Source organism: Artibeus jamaicensis, unplaced genomic scaffold (assembly GCF_021234435.1).
Source record: "Artibeus jamaicensis isolate MK-2021 breed Jamaican fruit bat unplaced genomic scaffold, CSHL_Jam_final contig_233, whole genome shotgun sequence".
NCBI classification, from domain to species: Eukaryota; Metazoa; Chordata; class Mammalia; order Chiroptera; family Phyllostomidae; genus Artibeus; species Artibeus jamaicensis.
Window position 1 is genome coordinate 35420824 of NW_026521486.1, and position 20731 is coordinate 35441554.

The 20731-nt window shown below is 39.6% G+C and overlaps 1 protein-coding gene across 2 annotated transcripts in view; it reads right to left on the reverse strand.

The window, feature by feature from the left end:
• Positions 1 to 20731, reverse strand: part of ITPR2 (inositol 1,4,5-trisphosphate receptor type 2) — a 444505-nt gene that overhangs the window by 339272 nt on the left and 84502 nt on the right. For both annotated transcript variants that reach the window (XM_037144844.2, XM_053662176.1), the window contains 6 exons: positions 16574 to 16689; positions 15703 to 15789; positions 13554 to 13712; positions 8341 to 8439; positions 7956 to 8039; positions 7227 to 7373 (listed from right to left, as the gene is read on the reverse strand). In XM_037144844.2, the coding sequence (XP_037000739.2) occupies positions 7227 to 7373; positions 7956 to 8039; positions 8341 to 8439; positions 13554 to 13712; positions 15703 to 15789; positions 16574 to 16689 (692 nt within the window). The remainder of the gene's footprint in view (positions 1 to 7226; positions 7374 to 7955; positions 8040 to 8340; positions 8440 to 13553; positions 13713 to 15702; positions 15790 to 16573; positions 16690 to 20731) is intronic.

The window sequence follows — 20731 nt, forward strand, 5'->3', positions numbered from 1 at the left end:
TGTTGTATCAGTTTGTTCATTAGATTCTACATGAGTAAAATCATATGTTATTTGTAGGTCTCTGACTGGCTTATTTCACTTAGCATAATGTTCTCCAGGTCCATCTATACTGCTACAATGGGTAAAATTTTCTTTTTTATGGTTGAGGAGTATTCCACTGTGTAAATGTCCCATGGTAGTTTTATTCATTCATCTACTGATAGACACGTGGACTGCTTCCATATTTTGGTGATTGTAAATAACACTGCAGTGAACGCAGGAGTGCTTATGTTCTTCCAAATTAGAGTTTTGGGTTCCTTTGGATATGTTCCCAGAAGTGGGGTCACTGGGTCAAAAGGCAGATCCATTTTTAATTTTTTGAGGTTCCTCCATACTGCTTTCCACAGTGGCTGCACCAGTCTGCCTTCCCGACAACAGTGCAAAAATGTTCCCCTTTCTCCACATCCTCACCACCACTTGTTGTTTGTTGATTTATTGATGACAGCCTTTCTGACACATGTGAGATGGTTTCTCATTGTGGTTTTAATTTGTATTTCTCTGATAATTAGTGACAGTGAGCATCTTTTCATATGTCTATTGGTCATCTGTATGTCTTCTTTAGAGAAGTGTCTATTCAGGTCCTTTGCCCATCTTTTAATTGGGATGTATTTTGGGTGTTGAATTTTGTAAGTACTTTATAAGTTTTGGATACTAACCCCTTATCAGATGTATCGGGGAATGTATTCTCCCATTCTGTGTGTTATCTTTTTATTTTGTTGATGATTTCCTTTGCTACACAACTTTTTAGTTTGATGTAGTCCCATGTGTTTATTTTTTCTTTTGTGTCCTTTGCCTGGGGAGATATACCCGATAAAAAACTGCTATAAGCAATATCAGAGATTTTGCTGTCTATATTTTCTTCTAGGATTTTTATGGTTTCAGGTTAACATGTAAGTCTTTGATCCATTTGAATTTATTTTTGTGTGTGATGTGAGAAGGTGGTCTAGTTTCATTTTTCTGCATGTATCTGTTCAATTTTCCCAACACCGTTTATTAAATAAATTGTCTATATCCCATTGTATGTGTTTGCTTCCTCTGTCAAATATTACCATTATAGTCAATTCCAGGCTCTTCCCTTGTGTATTTATGACTGACACCATGTCCTTTGATCCTGTCCTTGGAACTGGCCTTCTCTAGGTACTGAGCCATGAGGCTCATGGAGAATAAAAGCTGAAGCTTTGACAAGTGGTTATGATGGTGGCTTGGTACAGTAGCAAGAATCAGGTTCTATAGCCTGAAGATGACGGTGTGTAAGTCCCAGCCCTTCCAACTGCTATGGTATAATCACAGCAAATAATTTAACATCTTCAAACCCATTTCTTCACATATAAAATGAATTTATTGAGGATAGTATAAACAGCCTCTGGGACAACTTTAAGAGGACCAACATTTTTGCCTCATAGGGATACAGAGGAGAAAAGAAAGAGCAACAAATTGGAAATCTATCTCAAAAGAAAAAGAAAAAAAAACTTCCCTAATTTTGGTGAAGGAAATAGACATACAAGTCCAGGAAGCTCAGAGAGTCCCAATTATGATGGACACAAAGAAGCCCACTCCAAGACACATCATTATTAAAATGCCAAGGGTTAAAGATTAGAGTAACTCTTAAAAAAGGAGAAAAGAGGACTTCCGCCAAGATGGAGAAGTAGGTGGAGGGTCCACCTCGCCTCTGTGCACAACCAAATCTAAGAACAACTATTTTTAACAGCAGTCACAACCAAGCCACACGGAAAATCGACAATACGGAGTCCAAAGGACAACTAGATACTCGGCTGGACCGGTACGAGGAGCCAGGCCAGCAGCGGAGCACGTTAGCAAAAAATTCCCGGGGCGGTGCGCGGTTCGCGCAGGGAACCGAGGGCGCGATTGCGAGCGAGCTGGCTGCCGGAGCGCACAAAGAAGGGGCGCTGTGGGTCGCTCAGTCGCGCGCATTTACGTGCAGAGAAGCCAGTGAGAAGGGAAGCCGGCGCAATACCGATCGGATAAACCCCATGCCTGCGGAGTGACTGGAAACGCTGGGCTAGCGGAGAGGAACGCCATTGCTCCCTCTCTGACCCCCGCCCCCACAAAGCGTCACAAACCAGCGACCTGGGTCGCCCCGTCCTGGAAACAACTAAGGCTTCGCTCCGCTCACTTAACAGCGCGAACAGACCAAAAATGGCTCTAGGACAACTTAGAGCCCCAGAACCGATAGATCTAAGCGATGAAGAAATAGCCAGTCTTTCAGATGCACAGTTCAAAACACTGGTTATAAAGATCCTTACAGAACTGGTTGACTTTAGCCACAAATTAGAGAAACATATGGAAGCTAAATTAATTGAAATGAATGGGGATACAAAAGATTCCAATAGTAATGGAAAGAAAATTGGGACTCAAATCAAGGGAGAGAACCAGAAGGAAGAAAAAAATGGTCAAACAGAAAGGAATGAAGAAATAAGAATTCAGAAAAATGAGGAGAAGATTAGGAACCTCCAGGACATCTTTAAATGTTCCAACATCCGAATTATAGGGGTACCAGAAGGGGGAAAGGCACAACCACCAGTTGAAAAATTATTTGAACAAATAATAAAGGAGAATTTCCCCAAGATGGCAAAGGAAATAGACTTCCGAGAAATCCAGGAAGCTCAGAGAGTCCCAAAGAAGTTGGACTCAAGAAGGAACACACCAAGGCACATCATAATTACATTAGCCAAGATTAAAATGAAGGAGAGAATCTTAGAAGCAGCAAGAGCTAAGGGGACAGTCACCTACAAAGGAGTTCCCATCAGACTGTCAGCTGATTTCTCAAAAGAGACCTTACAGGCAAGAAGGGGCTGGAAAGAGGTATTCCAAGTTATGAAATCCAAAGACCTACATCCAAGATTGCTCTATCCAGCAAAACTTTCATTTAGAATGGAAGGACAGATAAAGTGCTTCTCAGATAAGACCAAATTCAAGGAGTTCATCATCACCAAACCCTTATTATATGAAATGTTAAAGGGACTTACCTAAGAAAAAGAAGATAAAAAAGACGAACAGTGAAAGGACAGCAAACTCACAGTTATTAAGAACCACACCTAAAACAAAAGCAAACTAAGAGGATAGCTAGATCAGGAGCAGAACCAGAGAAATGAAGATCTCAGGGAGGGTTAGCAATAGGGGAGTGGGAGGAGGGGAAGGGGGGAGAAGGTACAGAAAATAAGTAGCATAGATAGTAGATAGAAAATACATAGGGGGAGGGTAAGAATAGTAGGGGAAATACAGAATCTAAAGAAATTGAGACACATGTTCATGAACTAAAGGGGGAAATGGTGGGGGAGGGGTATGCAGGGTGGAGGGGAAGGGAGGGGGGAATAGAGCAAATGTAATGGCATAATCAATAAAAAAATTATATTAAAAAAAAAAAAAAAAAGGAGAAAAGAAATTAGTTACCAGAAGGTGAAATGGGAGGGGGGTGGTGAGAATTGGTGAAGAGGCGAGGAGATTAAGAAGTACAAATAGGTAGTTACAGAACAGCCATGGGATGTAAAGTACAGTGTAGGAAGGGAAGTAGCCAAAGAACTTACACGTGTGACCCATGGACATGAACGATGCTGGGGGGATTGCCTGAAAGAATAGGAATTGCTGGGTGGAGTAAGGCAAGGGGGGAAAAATCAGGACAACTGCAATAGCATAATCAATAAAATATAATTTAAAAAATAAAAATAGAATGGATTTATTCATAGGATTACTGTAAAGATTAAATATCATAAGGCATATCAGAATGCTAAGAAAACTTTTCATTGTTCTCACTCAACAAATATTAATACTGACAAATACTAATACTGACCACTTCTGGACTCCCACCCCAGGCTCAAGTTCTGTGTGCTAATACATAACTTTCTAATGCCTTTCCTTAGACTCCAGCTTCTATGTTTTCCACTCCTCCAACAGCTTAAATAAAATAACAATTATGAAAATACTTCTAAGTGGATAAAGTCTTTATTTTTTTATTTACTGATTTTTGGGAGAGAGAGAGAAAGAAACATTCATTGATTTGTTGTTCCATTTATTTATGCATTCACTGGTTAATTCTTATATGTGCCCTGACTGGGGATCGAACCCCCAACCTTAGTGTATCGGGATGATGCTCCAGCCAACTGAGCTACCACCAGGGCTGGATGAAGTCTTTAAAACTGCTCCTCCTATAGCCCAAACCTGCCATCCTACAAGGCTCAGTTATCAAATCAAACTTCTTTCATAAATCCTTTGCTAATCACACCAGTAATTGTGACCTTGTCAGTGTGTGAACTATCATTCCCTTGGGGAAGTCATAGATACCTTTGAGAATCTGACAAATCTATTGGTTTTCTCATGTACACACACACATATTTGGTATACAACTCTTACGGGTTAACAAATAACTGGAAGATCACCACTGATGCCAGGCTTAGAGCTATCCTACACATCAGTCAGTCTAGCCATGGTAGCACAGCTCCCCAGGGAATGATATAGACATACAGAAAAGCAGACGTTATCATTTATCACAGTGACTCCGGAGGGGTGCCCTTTGCATTAACGGGCAGTGGCCAAGATATGACACAGCCTGCAGTTCACAGGAGGGTTCAGCATGTGCTAGTTCTTACGTGCGGCACTCAGGGCCACCCCTCTCTCCACCCTTCTCTGCTTTCCTGTATTCCAGGGGCTGGAAGCCTGGCTGGTCAGGTTCTGGAGACATCCCATGAGAATGGAAAGCAGAATAGATGAGAGGCTCCTCTTCTGGCTCTAGGAAAAATGGCGGCAGCTGCTGGGTGCAAGCTCCTAAAAAGGTGGGGTGCCAGCTCCTGCTGGGCGGGGTGGGTGGGGACTCCTGAAGCACAGTAGGAGAAGCCTGCAGGCTCACAGGATGAGCTGCTGCACTACCAGATCTTCAGATTAGACCACTCCTCCCCACCCCAGTCTTCCCCATTCAGTCCTTCCAATAGCATGGAAACTTAATTTCCTATATTAAATACCTCTTTTCTTGAAATACCTGATGCTCAGGCTTCCTGAATGATACAGCTTACAACAGAGGAATGTGTCACAGCCTACCTCTTTCAAATCTCCTACAGAAAGAAACCTACCACAAATGTAAGTTGATAATACTTTGATACATAATCATACTAAAAAGTTTTACATCACACTATAGGAACAGTGCAATAATTTAAGAGAAATACACTATGAAGAGAGAAGCTTGAATAAATTCAAGACATCTCAAAATTATTGAGTGCTCAGTGGGTTAGAGCATTTCCAATTATGCGTTTTGTTGAAATGGATTTCCGTGTGCAGTGGTACAGTTACAGCAAATACTATGAAACTAATAGCAAATATATTAGAAGATTCAAAATGCCTTTTAACAAATTTAGAGCCAAACATCAAACAGGCAGAGACACATTAAATGCAGAAAACCCATGGGTAAGGAAGTCATTCTCTGACCTTTTCATCACTGTGTTTCCTTAATAAAGTCTCAAATACTATCTCACATTACTGCTACCCCTGTATTTTTTAAAAATTTTTGGAGCACAATGATAAATTTATGGTGTTACAATGAATATTTTAATTATGAATTTATTTTTAGGCCACTTCTCGTTCAGTCTCGTCATGATGAGAGAAGTTGCCAGGGGGAATCCTTGGGTGACAGCTGCTTCCCCAAGACCGTCTCGACTCCCCAACGCCGGGAAGGGTACGGTCTCTCCCGAATGCCGCAGACTGCAAGTACGTCTCCACACGCACTGGGTTTCCAGATAGAGAATGTGTTCTCTGTGCTATTTCATTTCTATTACAAGCCATGTCATAACTTAGAGAATTATTTTGATGTTACAGTTATAATTAAGGCTCAGTTCATTTGCATAAACATCATACTTCTTCATTTTCTGTTTCAATAGTCTGTAATTAGTGTTATTACCCCTATTTGAATTATGGTTATTTCCCTCTTTTTTTGACCATGTACAGGTACGTCTGTTCTGTCATTACTTCTCCTCATGCGAGATAATTTAGGGTCCACGTTTCCCAGTGCTCTTTCTTTTTCCAGTACTCATAGAATGTTGTCTTATCCTGCTCACTTACCACTTCTCTCCTATCCAAATGTACCCACCAAAGGCAGGCATAAATAATATCTTCTAGGGTAGATATTGACATGTTGAAATACATATTATTTCATTATAAATTATTTTCCTTTTATTTCTTCTTTCTGTTAGAATCTGGCATCTTATTAATTTTTAAACATGAGACTGTATAGATAATATTACCTATGAAATTCTTTTCAGGATGTTAAAGAATGTAGTAGGGAACATATACTGTAAAGGGGTGTGATGGGTTTGAAGTGGTTGAGAACCTCTAGATAAGCTTGGGTGTCCATTACATCAAGATGGAATTTATCAGATGGTGGCTTGTTTAGAGGTGACTACACATACCTTATCTCCCCCCCTGTAATAAAAGGTTCTTTAAACAAAAACCAGTATCTTACATTTTCCTAATTACTCTACCATATAAGAATATTTAAAAATACTTTTCAGCCCTGGCTGGTGTGGCTCAGTGAATTAAATTAACTGCTGGTCTTCAAACTGAAAGGTCACCAGTTCAATTCCCAGCCAGGGCACTTGCCTGGGTTGCGGCCAGGTCCCCAGCAGGGGGCGTGCACAAGGCCCCAACAGAGATCAATGCATCTCTCGCACACTGATGTTTCTCTCCCTTCCTTCCACTCTCTCTAAAAGTAAATAAATAACATCTTTTTAAAAATGCTTTTCCAAGATGGAATGAATTGTAAGCCATGGATTTCCTCACCCCAGTGCAAACAAGCAGTGTCCTCAGAAGAGCTAAGTGGCCTTGGCAGTGACTGGAGCTCTGATGTTCACTTAGGGTGAGTCATCCTGCTCCATCGTAACTCCAGTGCGGGTGAGGCACAGGGCCATCAGTCTTACCGATCTTGACAACAAACATTTCACAATGGATTTTTGAACAGCAAAACCCTATGGAGGCCCAAATTAAACAAGACAGAAAAAGGGAGATGCCCCAGGGAAGCTAAGTAAAGGAAGTAATAACACTTCACTGGTCACAGCAATGAAGAGGTGCAAGTCAGTTCACAAACATTATTGTTTCATTGGTCTACCATAAAGCCTCTAACAATAAATCAGCCAACTGAATCTTATTGATATAAGTATTTATTAAAAGTGAAATAATACTTTACACACCTCTATTTCCCAGAGTGCTTTAGAACTGGTCGCAGAAGTGGCCGACTGACGCAAGGTTGTGCGAAGGAAGATGTGCTGCTTTTTCTCATACTCATCACAGGTGAGAAACTTCTCCTGCTCTGCGTGAAACAATCTGACCACGTCACCCTAGAAAACCGAGTCGAGAAAACTGTTTCCAAGAAAAATCTGACCATAAGACACAGGAAACAGGCGTATATTTAGAGTTTTGATACTCTACTTGGCTTTTAATGATTATTTATACATTTCAAAATAAAAAAGGGGAAACTCAAAGAAACACTCCTGGTGAGCACACAGTCACATTCTAGGTTTATAGGTTAACAGTCACTCTAAACCAGCTATTCTCATCTCATGGCACACATAAACTAACTGCTAAAATACTGTAGCACACCAAAAAATGTTTTATTTTTTGCTAATATGACAAAAAATAAAACATTAATTTTAACGACAAAAGATAAAATTTTGATTGGTATATGCCAGACAGCAATTATTGTGTTGGCCGCTGTTGTTTGTTATGCGACAGTCTAAGGGAAAAGAGGTCGGTGCCCCTGACTAAACAGTCAGGTACTGCATGTTTGCTTCTTGTGGCGCACTGGTTGAAAATCACTGCTCTAAACAACGAACACCAGGGAACACACAGGTTTTGCATCTGCAAGGTCAGTAAAACTGCCTTCACTCTTCCAGCAAATGTTTGGCGTCGCACACACTTACTCCTTTCAGCACATCTTCTCGATAGGAACTATATTTCATGAACAAAGTGATTTTCCAGCTAGTGTTGCAATTAACAGCATTCACCTATTAATGAAGAAATGTGAAATTATAAGACAACAGATTCCATGTTATACCAGAAATTATTACTTCAACTAGTAAAAGAGAAAAAAAGACAGCTTGGGACAATGAAGTATGTCCTTCAATACAAATATATCCAGAGGACCATCTAAAAATAACAATAACTCATCATTATCTATTTGTGCCTTATGAGTATTAGCTAGCATAACTGGCATTAAACTTATGAAAACAATGAGAGAAACTATAAACGTTCTTTTTCCTCGCATGGGGAGATCAGCCCATTCGTCTCCTTCCCTCCCGAACTTACCTCCTTACACCCCGGGTTATCCAGCAGCTCTATGTTGCTCGCGTGCAGCGGCTGCCCTGCATTCACCGGCATCAGCACGACCTTGTCTCCCACGACGATCTAGGAATCAGAGACACGTTGCAATCTGAGACACTGCATGGATCACTGGGGCTAACTTTGAAGCTAAAAATAACTACACAAAAGTCTTCCCTAGGGACCTAACACCTGGCCTGTTTATCCTCCACACAAGTTCTTGTTCAATTCTTTTTCTCTTGGGGGCAAAATTCTTCTGATAAATGATCATATACTCATGTTCCATAGTGTCCACCAGTCTGAATTCATAAAGCTAGTGGAGGTCCCTTCTGACCAGGCTCTCGTTTCAGTTAGAGCTTTCTTAACAGTGATGCACAGGTCATTATTCCTCCCCGTGTGGCCTGACCCTGGGGGCCCAGCAGGTGCAGAGGGGGGGAGGACATGTGCCACAAAAACCAATCTGCCTTAATCCCAGAACCACTTCAAGTGGACGTAGATAATGACAGACATCTGTATATTCTCTGAAATCAAAAACAGATCTGCTAAATTTGATCTCACCTATAATCTCAGAAATTTATTAAACATTCAAATGTTTAATAAACATTAGCTGGATTCAGGGAAAGCAGAATTAGGTACGGCCTTGTAGAACTATGTTTATTGTTTGGGCCTTGGGCATCTGGTTCAGTTTTACCCTAAACATCTCTAACTAATATTGCTCCTTGATCCGGGTGTTCACATTTAAATAAAAAATTAAAATTCATTATTTGAACAACTGCCTCAGAGAAGTAAGCCTAAGTTGGTTTTTTATTTATGCTATCATTATCAGCTCTAACTTCAAGTGCTTTTGTTTATAACTCAATGTGGGGAAATTGAGTTATGCTTTCTTAATGATAATAGTGAATAGTTTAATTTTATAGATAATAGTTACTTTTGTTATTCAGTTCCATTAAAGATGTATTAATGTATCACCTGCACTCTCATCTATAGACTTGCTCACCATCTCTGAAATGAAAACAACTTCCCTTTGTATATTTCATAACAACTGAATGTTAGAATAAATTACTTTATTTATTAGATGACTGAAAAACAAATTAGGACTTAGACAACAACAATAAACAGAACTTCTCCCTGTATCTTAACCTAGACCAAGATGTTAAGAAACATAATTTCACATTTTCAATATAAATTAACCTTTTAGAGACTATATAGAGGCATCTACATTCACATATGATACTGTCATCATGTATATGGAGATTGAAATAGGACAGAAAAGCCTGAAACTCACTAGTAGAGGAAAGGAAAGCTGTTCTTGGGTTTGCAGAAACAGCTTCTATACACCAGCATTGCCTTTAACGTCCATCATCGATCAGACGATGTGATTCACAAAGACCCACCATAGAAGCCCTCTACATATAGATAAGGAAAGATCAACAAAGACAGTGATAAGTGAGAGGTTAAAGGGGCAGAGCTGGGCTACTTTTGTGTTAAAAAAAAAAAAGGAGGAAGGAAGTAACAGGATATGCATACGGAATCCTTCTTGTGGTTAACTGGAAAAGGGGTGGGAACTGGGGCAATGGTAAAAAAAACTAGGGGATTTCTCATGATATATCTTTATGTCGTTTTCTATTTTTAAACCATGAATTGACAAGTATGTTTAAAAATTAAGTATAAATAAAACCATATAAAAGTCAACACGACATAAACATATTTCTAACATCATCTTTTATTCCAAAAGAATAAAAAGGATTGTTTATTCTTTTTTACTCAAAAAGAATAAACAATCAAATAAAAAAAACCTTTTTATTGCACATGACACCAAGGCAGCTCAGAGTCTCAGAGGCGTGTGGCAGCCCAGAGTCCTCCACGCCGCACCTGGTAGGACCTGATTCCACACCCTGCCGGTGGGACATCTGCTCCCCCAGTTTCCAACAGAACACCTGGGTTTGGCTTACAGCGTCATTCCTGTCAGAGCCAGAGTAAATATTAGCCATTGAGTTGCTAAATGTAATGATTTACTTTTAGCTATGTCCTTCCATTTAAAAGAATATTTTTGGTCTTACTATTTTACTATAGTTTAGTTTGTAAGCTTTGAGCCAATCCATATGTTATATTTGCTACAAAGTGTCACCCATAATGATTTATACAATTTTAACAGACCAGCCCCATAGCCAAAATGTTCCAAACTCCAAGGTTTCATAAGAATGGTATTCACAGGGATAATACAACATTAATTCACCAATGTCCAGGTCCTCGGTCATGTTCCTGACGGATGATTCATTCCTTTGACTAGCCAAGCTGAACAACACTTTGAAATGAAACAGACAACATGCCAATCACAAGAAATAAAAAGAACAGTAAGAGGTGCCAGGAAGAATACAGAAGAAGGTAAGAAATATTTCCTATTCTCAAAGAACACACGCCTAATTAGGTAGTTGGATAAATATGTAAGTGGGTAATATTCTCAGAACAATGCAGCTCGGGGCCTGACCGATGGAAGCCAGGTGTCTTCTAAGAAGCTGCACGTTAAATACAGAACTTGAGGACAAAGTCATTTTTTGCCACATCACATTCACTCAAAGGCACAAACAGCTAAAAAAAATTGCAATTCCAAAAGCACTTCTGTTGATTCTTCATAACAGCCATGTGAGATTCGAGCTGGGAATTGACTGTAAATGAAAAATATTGTAATACCATTAGCGGCTACCCTTCCTTTGAAGTGGCCTCTGGTACATGAAAAGAGCATTGCAAGAGAAAATAAAAACGTCAGAGTTTTAGTCCTGCTTTTGCTATCAATCCAGGGCATACAGTTTTGCAAAACAGCAAAATCTACTTGCTATTTGAAGAGTCTCTTTCCCTAAAAGTTGAATTTTTCTCCTTGTTGAAACAAACCTGTCCTTTTCTCACCTTTAAAGTCTACCATCACGGTAAAGAACTAATGTCTTCTTAGGTCAAAGTTGAAAATGAAAAATTAACTACTCGATCATGGGAAGATAAATGAAAATAAATATTTATGTACTCTGCTCAAGGTTGTCCCCAGTGACCACAAGCCAGGGCTTCTACATAGCTGAAAGCTGAGAAATCCATGAATCTATTTTCCCCCAAAACTATCCCACAATTCTTTAAGACATATGACAAATGGTAGGAACCATTGATTTTTGAAGATATGAGCATTTTTCTTTCCAGACTCATACTTCCATTTCATTTCAGTCACCGAACATCTTGTTGGCTACCTATAACCTGAAAGTAATTGCTAAATAACAACGTATCATTTTATAGGTCCTTTGAACCTTGCAATGTTCTCCTCTTAGTTTAATATGCTTTTAAAGGAAATCAGTAAATATTAAACCATTTGTTACGAGGTGATAGTCTTTGCATTTACCTCCAATAAAACGCAGTAGGCTTTAGAAAAAAAAATGCTGCCTGTTGCTAGGGAAGAAAATAAGCATACAGCACAATTACTGATGTGGCAAATACGGAGCTGTGATTGAGCTTACGCTTCCACAGCCTCCTTAGTCACATACAGAAGCTGCACAATGGTGAGCAACAGCAGTGAGCCATTTCGCAAAGAGCAATGTGGAAGGTTGTCTTAGCCATGCTTTACGGAGCACATCTATGTAAGAAGAATTTCTATTGCACTTAACAATTACCATGTCCATTTTAATTAAGATGGAGTGTTTGGGTGGCAGTTTGTTTTTTACTTCCCCAATACCACTAATTACTTGAAATAGTTCATTACATTCAACTCTCTGTTGACCCTGTAAAGGCATGTGGACGCAGGGAAAGGAAGAGATAGAATAAATAAATAAACAGGATAGAATGCATTAACAAACCTACAGCTAATCTAATGGCCCGATTTGCCCAACCATTTCCATGGGATTCCTTCAGAGCTTGAGCTCAGGTTTTGTGTGTTTTGGTGTTTAATTTTCATTAACCTCCTACAGACTGGACACTGCTCAGCGGGGCGCTGGAGAGGGGGACAAGCGTCACAAGAAAAGGCATCAAAGACATAGGCTGTTCATAAACATAAGCAGTCCCCAAGCAATGGAGAGTTGATTGTAATTAACTACCTACTAAAATTAAAACATGTATCATGCTCACAGCACACATCACTTGATGACAAAAGAAGAAAAAAAAAAGGAAGACTTTTTTTTCTTGAGGGATCAACACAAGACTTAAAGTGTGTAACATTCCTGCATGCCATGCTTCACCCAGGCCTTACCTAAGGAGGGTAGCACCAGATAATTTATTAACACACTATACCAGGACGTGTGCATCCTGCGGAATAGACTTTGTACTTCAAACTTCACTGGAAAAACAGATTCACCATAAAAGACATTTCTAAGACAAGTAGTACCCAACACATTTAAAACACAATTGAGAAAACTATCAGAATAATTCTACTTTTTTATTGTTCTGACTTCATGATGCTCATTTTGTAAAACCTCAACTATGTTTCTGGATCGCCTGACCCAATATTTGCAAGGTATTCTATTTAGGAAGGTGATGCAGTAGTCACTATCCACTGGCATTTACTTGGCATCTCCCCTGTGCCACAGTCTAGCGCCTGCTACTTTATTACACACACACGTATCTTACTATGAACCCTAGTGAATTATCTCACATGCTTTTGTATTTACTCTGTAAAGTAGCAGGAAATATTTTAGCAGCTGCCAAAATTTACATATCACGATATGCACATATTCCACAACATGTGTTTAATGTCATCAATGAGCAGAGGTCAGTCTGTAGCTCCTCGTATTTACACACCTGTTAACATGTGCAGACTGTAAACAACGAACTGTCATGATTCACTGTGTTACTGTACTCGCTCACGTGAGTAAGTGCCGTCTTCTAAACAGAGCTCTTTCTTCTTACAGCCCTGCTGCCTCCTGATTAGGCAGAGAAGCAAACTCTACCTCCCTCTCCTAAGGCTCGGCCACTATTAAGGGAACTTAAGTTTCCTGACATAAACTCTAGCTGGAAAATGATATTAAGTTAATTTGAATTTTCTTTTTTTATAATCCCTGAGCACAATTTATACTACAAATAAATGCTTTTAACCCATTAGAGATATTAGTATGAAAATAAAATGTGGAAGACTGAAAATTCTATTCCCTTTTTATTTTATAAATTCTCTCAATTAATAAGAATTATTGTCTTTATGAATGCATGGTTTTTCTCTTAATTTTGTATTTACATACATTGTCACCCTCGCTTCTCAGCTTCCAGAAGGGATGAATGTAAAACCAAGACCCTTCATTTCCTGCGGCATCCAAGGACACGCGCATGGCATTCTTCTCCAGCAAAGCGGGCAACCTCTTGTTGACGGTCAGATACTTGTTGCTTTTTATATGCAGTAGCTGCAGGGAAACACATGCATTACCGCCTTATTGTTGGATCTCCTCTGCTAAACACATATGTACATTAAGACATGTATCATGTGCCCACAAAGCACGGCTTCAGGTAGAGATTTAACGAAGCTCTTCTTAAACTCCAAACTCACTAACTTTGCAAGTTGACTTCTCTGGGTGCCTCCTCACCTGCGCCTCTAATTCTGCTTCTGAATGGAGTGAGCACATGAGGAAAACGGGAGGACAGCTCTGTCTGATTTTCATCTGTTTATAAATAGAAGAATAAAACCAGGCTTTCCAGAGGCGACCTGGAAGTTCCCCCAAACCACATTCCTGCACAGCTACAAAAACAGATTCTCAGGAAAAACCACCGAGCTAAAATGATGGACTGACCCACCTGGTGCTGATCACCACCCCTGCCCGCAGGCAGCCCTGGTCCTTCCTCCTCTGACTAGTCCACAAGAGGATGGGCAGACTGCCCCTTCTCACATGCGTGCAGAGGCACCGTTTCTGAGATTTTTTTTTTTCATTCCATGGACAAATTTTTCCAAAACATTATTTTACTGAGCAGAAAAACTAGAACAGATTACCTTCCTCTCTATTATCACAATCATTTCAAAAATAAATGGTGATTTAATACTCACGATATAAGAAGGAAAATATCTCAATAAAGGGCAATTCTTGAATTTTTAAAAAAAAATCAGCTTTTTGAAAAACTCATCATAATACCCTTGGTCTCATTTTACCATAAATCAGTGAAAGCCCTCACAGGCCAACTCCCCTCCTTTGGGGTCCACCATGCTAAATGGAGCCCATGCCTCAGCCACCGCCATGCAAACATGTTCATGTAGGTTCTTGACAAGAGACATTGCTAGCATTTAGCAGTAATCAAAACCTGGTTAAGAGAAGCTCTATTTATGGAGGATTGTCCAAGGGACATATAGCCCTAGGCATTACATGAGCTGTCATTAGATTGACTCATAGATTCAAGGACCTACAGACCAAGGGGCCCTCATCTTGTCCCATCACAGAACTGCTTTGATGGTCTCATGCTCTGGCATTTTGCCATTGGCCAATAGCAAAACACCAGGGATATTATTTTTAAAACAGCTCTATGAAGTGCCTCCTTATAGTATTCACCATAAGGAAGTTGTTAAGACTGTTGTTTACTACATTAAATAGTGTCCTCTTTATGAGAGCTCTTTTAGAAATACCGCCATGGTCTTTTTCCCGGGAATGTTTGTGCTTCTCGACCTCTGATTTAGGTCTACATTATGGACCACCTACGCAGAAGCTGTGAGGTATTATTCCTCCCTTACAGCTAAGCAGGCAACAAAAAGGCTTTGAGCCAAAGTTTACCAAACTACATGCCTCACGCCTGACTTCACTGTATTTGTTCAACCATTATTTTCCCTTTGACCCAGCTGTCTTATTTATTTCTATTTTATTTTGATTTGTAGCGAGTATTTCTGAAAATGCCTCACACATTCTTTTTGGAACAAGGTGGGGCATAAATTAACAAATTACCAAGTAAAAAGCTAAAAGAGCTGAGTGAAACACAAGAAAGGAATGAAGCTGAGATAAAATCAGCGTGCACACAAACTGAAATAGATCTTCTAATAACAAGTCAAGGGCGATTTCTGCCTCAAAGTACAGTTTAAAAACCTTCCTCTCTCTACAAAAATGAAAAGATAAAGGGCCGTTAGTCCCATCAATACCAAAGGACTATTTTGTTACAGGCCTTTAGAAATTGTTCCCCCGTATTCTTCCTTCGGATACAATAACTTGTGCATACGTCCAGAGAAGCTCACTTCTTTATGTGTACACAACAGACTTACTCCCAAGTTCATGGAATAATGTGCTGAACATGAACTGGAAATATCACAACATTTACCATTACCACCAAAGTACAAACTATTATGTCCCAAAATTTTAATGCTATTTGCAAATTGTCCATAAAACATTCACCTTTTTTAAGAGCAAGTAAATCAACACTTACTTGAATAACATTACTGTATTTCACGATTTCTCCCAGAAGTTTCTTATTTTCTGATTCATTTTGTTTTTGTTCCAGTTCTGCGGCATGCTATAAAATGAGTATCAAATATTCAGTGTAGAAACATAGTAAACAGAATATAGTAATTGACAAAGAAATAAGGGTGGTCTTTTTTAGGAACAAAGAGAATAAAGAATACAATCATGAATAAAATAGGTTAGTTGCTTTACTCTTGGTGCTTGCAGTGGGCAGGAGGGACAATAATTAAATACATGATTATAATATAATGTGATAATTCTCTCAATTTAATGCTAACAAATATCTTGAGATGCTTTTATATTGGAAATTTCAGAAAAGTAATAGGCTCTATGGTCTTATCATTACTTTCAGAAAAAATACTGGCAGAAAAACCAACCAGAATATTAGATGAATTCTAAAAGTCTCAAAATATAGTTCCAATTCTGAAAGTAACAAATTTTAATGACACAAATTAAGCTCTATCAAATTTACACTCAGCCCAAGTTAGAAACATCAGGTTTTATTTCTTTTTCCAGCCTTTCAAAAAAAAATTAAGTATTTACTATGCCAAGTAAAATATAACTGGATTTGATACTCCTACAGACATTCTGAACAGATTGATGTGAATCTCTGAATTAGTCTGACACACCCTAAAGAACAGCAAGCATGTATCACCTACACACCAGGAAATCGGTAGTCACACCCCATAACTTAAAAAGTCTCTCCCAGTTTCAGTGTGTTGCTACAACGATTCTAAATCTCTGTGTATTGAGGGAGACCACGAGGCTACGAACCAGATGTGTTGTTGCTGTACCTGGCCTAGCCTAAGGCAAACAAATAGAAGCCTGGCTCTCACCTGCAATTTCTTCAGCAAGGCTGCCTCTGTGTGGTTCCCTTGTTTGGCTTGCTTAGCTTTCCAATATTGTTTCTGGGCGGAATATCGATTCATGGGACACACCTTGAAGAGGCAGTCTATACCAAAACAACAAAGAAAACACTGTAAGTAAGGGGACCAGCACTTCTTAGACTTCCCTTTAGCCTAGCACTGGAATCTTGAAATCCCCAAGAATAAAGAACATTTGAAAGTCATCTAGCCCATCCTCCAGCCGACTCTTAAATTCCCTCTACAACACCCTCTTTCGAATATTCCTTTAGACTGTGAAAATACTCCATTCTTCATTACCGTAAGTTTCTCCAAGGATACTTAGCTAGCATAATTTATAAAGAAATATGAAAAAAAGTAACCATTATATTAGAAGCACCTTTTAATTTTAATGGAATATCTGGTCTCAAAAATTGAATAGAATGACATTAGTGACTTTCATTGCCTTATCTGACCCTGCATAATCAATTACTTATTCATGATATGTGTCTTTGACAGCAAAGCAAGGCAAAAAAATGGAAACAATGAGAGCAGTTACAGCAATCACCTTTTGGTCATTCATTCCCCAAGTTTCCATGTACCTGGGATGAATATAGTATGAAAATCTGAGACACAGTATGTTATAAGGGGGAAAAAGCAAAAACAAACAAACAAAAACTAAACCAAGATTATAGTCCTAACTCTTCTACTCCATATCAAGGTAGGATATCAGAGTGGAATAATACAATTAATGATATCACTAAGTCAAAAAAAGCAAAAGATATTTTTCATTTTAATGAGGAAAATAGAAGCTTGACCAAAGAATTCTTCTATAATTAATGATTCTGCATGTTTGTGGAGTGGACTACAACCTATAACAAAGGTCAATTCCCAATATTCTTTTATAAAGGAGTAATGATATAGAAAACCCAAATATTATTTTAATTTTCGCACAAAAAACGTATGACTTTCACACAAAAAATTTCTTTTGGTTGCAGTGTTAATATTTATGATCATTCTCATCTTTCAAAGGTGTGTCAAGAAAATAAAATTCTATCAACTCTGATATCCATTTTAGCCACAATCTTGATGATACTATACAAGCTCATTCTATTATTCTCAGTTAAAGTAATTATAAAATTAAGTGATGGCCTTCACCTCTTTTTAAATCTCACTTATTTATTGTTAGAATGGCATAAATAATAAAAAATTACAACAATTTTTAAAGGAAATTTGAAAACTTAGAAGAAATAATGACTTTTTTCTATAGTTTATAATTTTACAAATTCTACTGATTGACCCTCATCCACATAAATACACAAGGCTATAGAAAACTAATTACTACTTTATGGTTTAGAACCTATTGATGTAGCTGTATAAGTATTTTACACAGCAGGGAAAACAGACACTTTCTTACTGCTAATAGGCGGGTAAGAGACCATCACAAATACAATATGACACAGGGACCACAACTTGGCACGTGTGTGTGAAAACCAAATAACTAGACCCTGGCAACATATCTTACAAGCCCTAAAAGTTATTTCCTATATATTAGCAGCTACAAAGACACTATACAAATTTTTTTAAGCACAAATATAGAGGTTGTTTACAGTTATTCCCCTAAAAAGGGCTCCCAATTTAATGCAAACTGTTTCTGACTGTCCTGTATATTAGGCCAGTAACCAAACTCTACATTGTTTTAGCACAGCAAAAACACTAACTTTTATGGAGAAATGAACACTAACCTGCAGTCTACATTTGTGACCTCTGTGTATCAAAAGAAAAGAGAAAAATTAGGTTCTCCGTCAGTTCAAATTTCTAGTTGAGTTCCTCAGGAAGTGCTCCTTTGACAGAGGAAATATTTTTCCTAAACTCTAACCCACCGCAGTAGGGCTCCTGATCGGTGGTGGTGGTGTCTCGGGGAGCTAGGAAGGAAAGTGGGTGTGCTGCGACTGAGAGCTGACGCTGCAGTTACTGTGAGGCAAAGCCACGCATTCAGCCAACCCAGGCTTCCTGGCAGGTTGCACTGCTGGGCGCTAAGACTCAGACCCTCCCCTTCGACAGCTCACAGTCCAGTGGGGGTGACAGGCACCCATCCTGTGTTAAAGTTTCACAATGGAACTATGGACAGGTGTGGTAGGACACACAGATGCCTGTGGCCAACGTCACAGGGGAAGGCCAGAAAGTTTTCCAAAGGAGAACTTACGAGCCAACTTTGAAGGAACCAATCCTAATTCAGCACTTTGTCAAAGGGGTTGAAATCCTCAGAGGGAAGGAACATTCCAAACAGAGCCAAGGGGATCCACAGGCAGAGGAGGGAAATGCTGAGGGGTCGACTACCCTCCAAGGGAACCTGTGGCCCGGACAGTTGAATGAAAATGGAGCGGTTTGCGAAAGTCAGGGCCGGCGGAGAGCTATGTGCCAGGCTAAGGAGTATGGGCTTCATCTCACGGAAAACATCAAACTTGTAGAGTGTTTTAAACTCCTACACCACGTGAAAGGTGATGTGAACAAAACGGCGAAAAGACCAGCACAAAGCCAGTGTGCTGAGAGACTGAGAATCTGCAACTGGCCTGTATGGTAATTGGAGACCTCAAAGGAAACATCAGAATCGACAGGCTTAATACTCCGTTAGGTGGGGATATGGAAAGGTGAGGGAGAGGGGAAGTGACAATGGCCAGATGAACAAGCTTCCGCCCACTCTGTCTAAAATACAAAGCCTTAGGTTTCAAAAGCCCCTTCTGGTTGCTGAAGAGGGCCTTAGTTTTATGGCCCTCGTTAGCAACCTCCCACAGGTGGCATCTCATTTCCCATTACAGTAAATAACCAACCTGTTCCTGCATGGGAACTGCTATTGCAGGACTACTTAGGTTGATGGGGTAGGCCAGGGGGTGCGGACACAGGGCACACAGACTTCCATAAAATCGCTTGGGTTGATGGAGGTGTGCGTGCATGTGCATATGCATATGAGTAATTTTCTCTGCCTCTTAGGGAAAAAAACCAACTAGTCTGGAGCTAGTAATATATTTGACCTGATTCTCAATTTATTGTATAATAAAAGTGTCAATAATACCTGCCATACCTAATGCACAGGGCTCCTGAGGTACGCACAAAAAACAGCCGGTGTGAAAGTACTCAATGAACTTTACAGCCCTACTATAAATGTAAGATTCTATTATTAATGTTGCTTCATTTGTTCCGCAATGGCTCACTAAGATTAAGAGATAACTGAACCCTTACAAAGCTCTCAGCAAAAAAAAGAGCAACACAAGGTAGAGTTACCAGATTAAACTTAAACATAAACCAAAAGTACCCAATTCACATGACCTCGTTGGTGTAAGATGCCACAATGTGTTTTGTATAAAATTCTTGAATACCTTTAAATGGCATGGCAGACAGCAGCGGATGCAATCTCCATCATCTTGAAATATCTTTTAAAAATATGCAGACGTAATCACTAGCATCAGCATGGGTGGAGCCCTGGGCAAGCCCCCCACATTTTCCAGCAAGTGGGAATCCAGCAATCTCGGAGCTATCCACCCTGGCCTGCCCTCCTGCCCCAGCTCCCCACCCCTCGGCCTGCTCATTTTCTAACATTAGAGCTGTGTACACCACTAACAAATAGGTTTCAGGGGGTTTTCTACCCAGAAATCAGCCCAGCATCACTTGTTAATTAGGTAACAACAATCTCTTCAGCATTGCAAGACTCAAAGAATAATCAAAAAGGAAATAGTGGCCTCATAGAGGAAACATCAAAAGCACAAATTAAAGGAAATAATTTGAGTTCAATATTTTTAAAAACTTAACCTAAAGACTTGGAACCAAGAATTTTGCAAAATTAAAGAAGTTCAGAAATGTTAGAAATCTGAGAGAATGTGCCATGTCCACACAATATAACGCGCCGCGCAACATTATAAGAATGCCTTAGAACTAGAGCACTTTTCTTTTTACAGCCGTGGAAGGAGGTTCATTCCCACAGAAGTGTTCACTTTAAGCTGAAAGACGCGGTGGCCTCTTCAGCCCACTGGTGAACTCTGGCGGAGGGAAGAAACAGGAAAGCCGTTCACACGGCGTGGAGCACAAAATCCATGTCCTGGACCCCTGGAACCCTCCGCACGTGATCCCGTGTGAATCTGCCAAGAAACTAGTGTA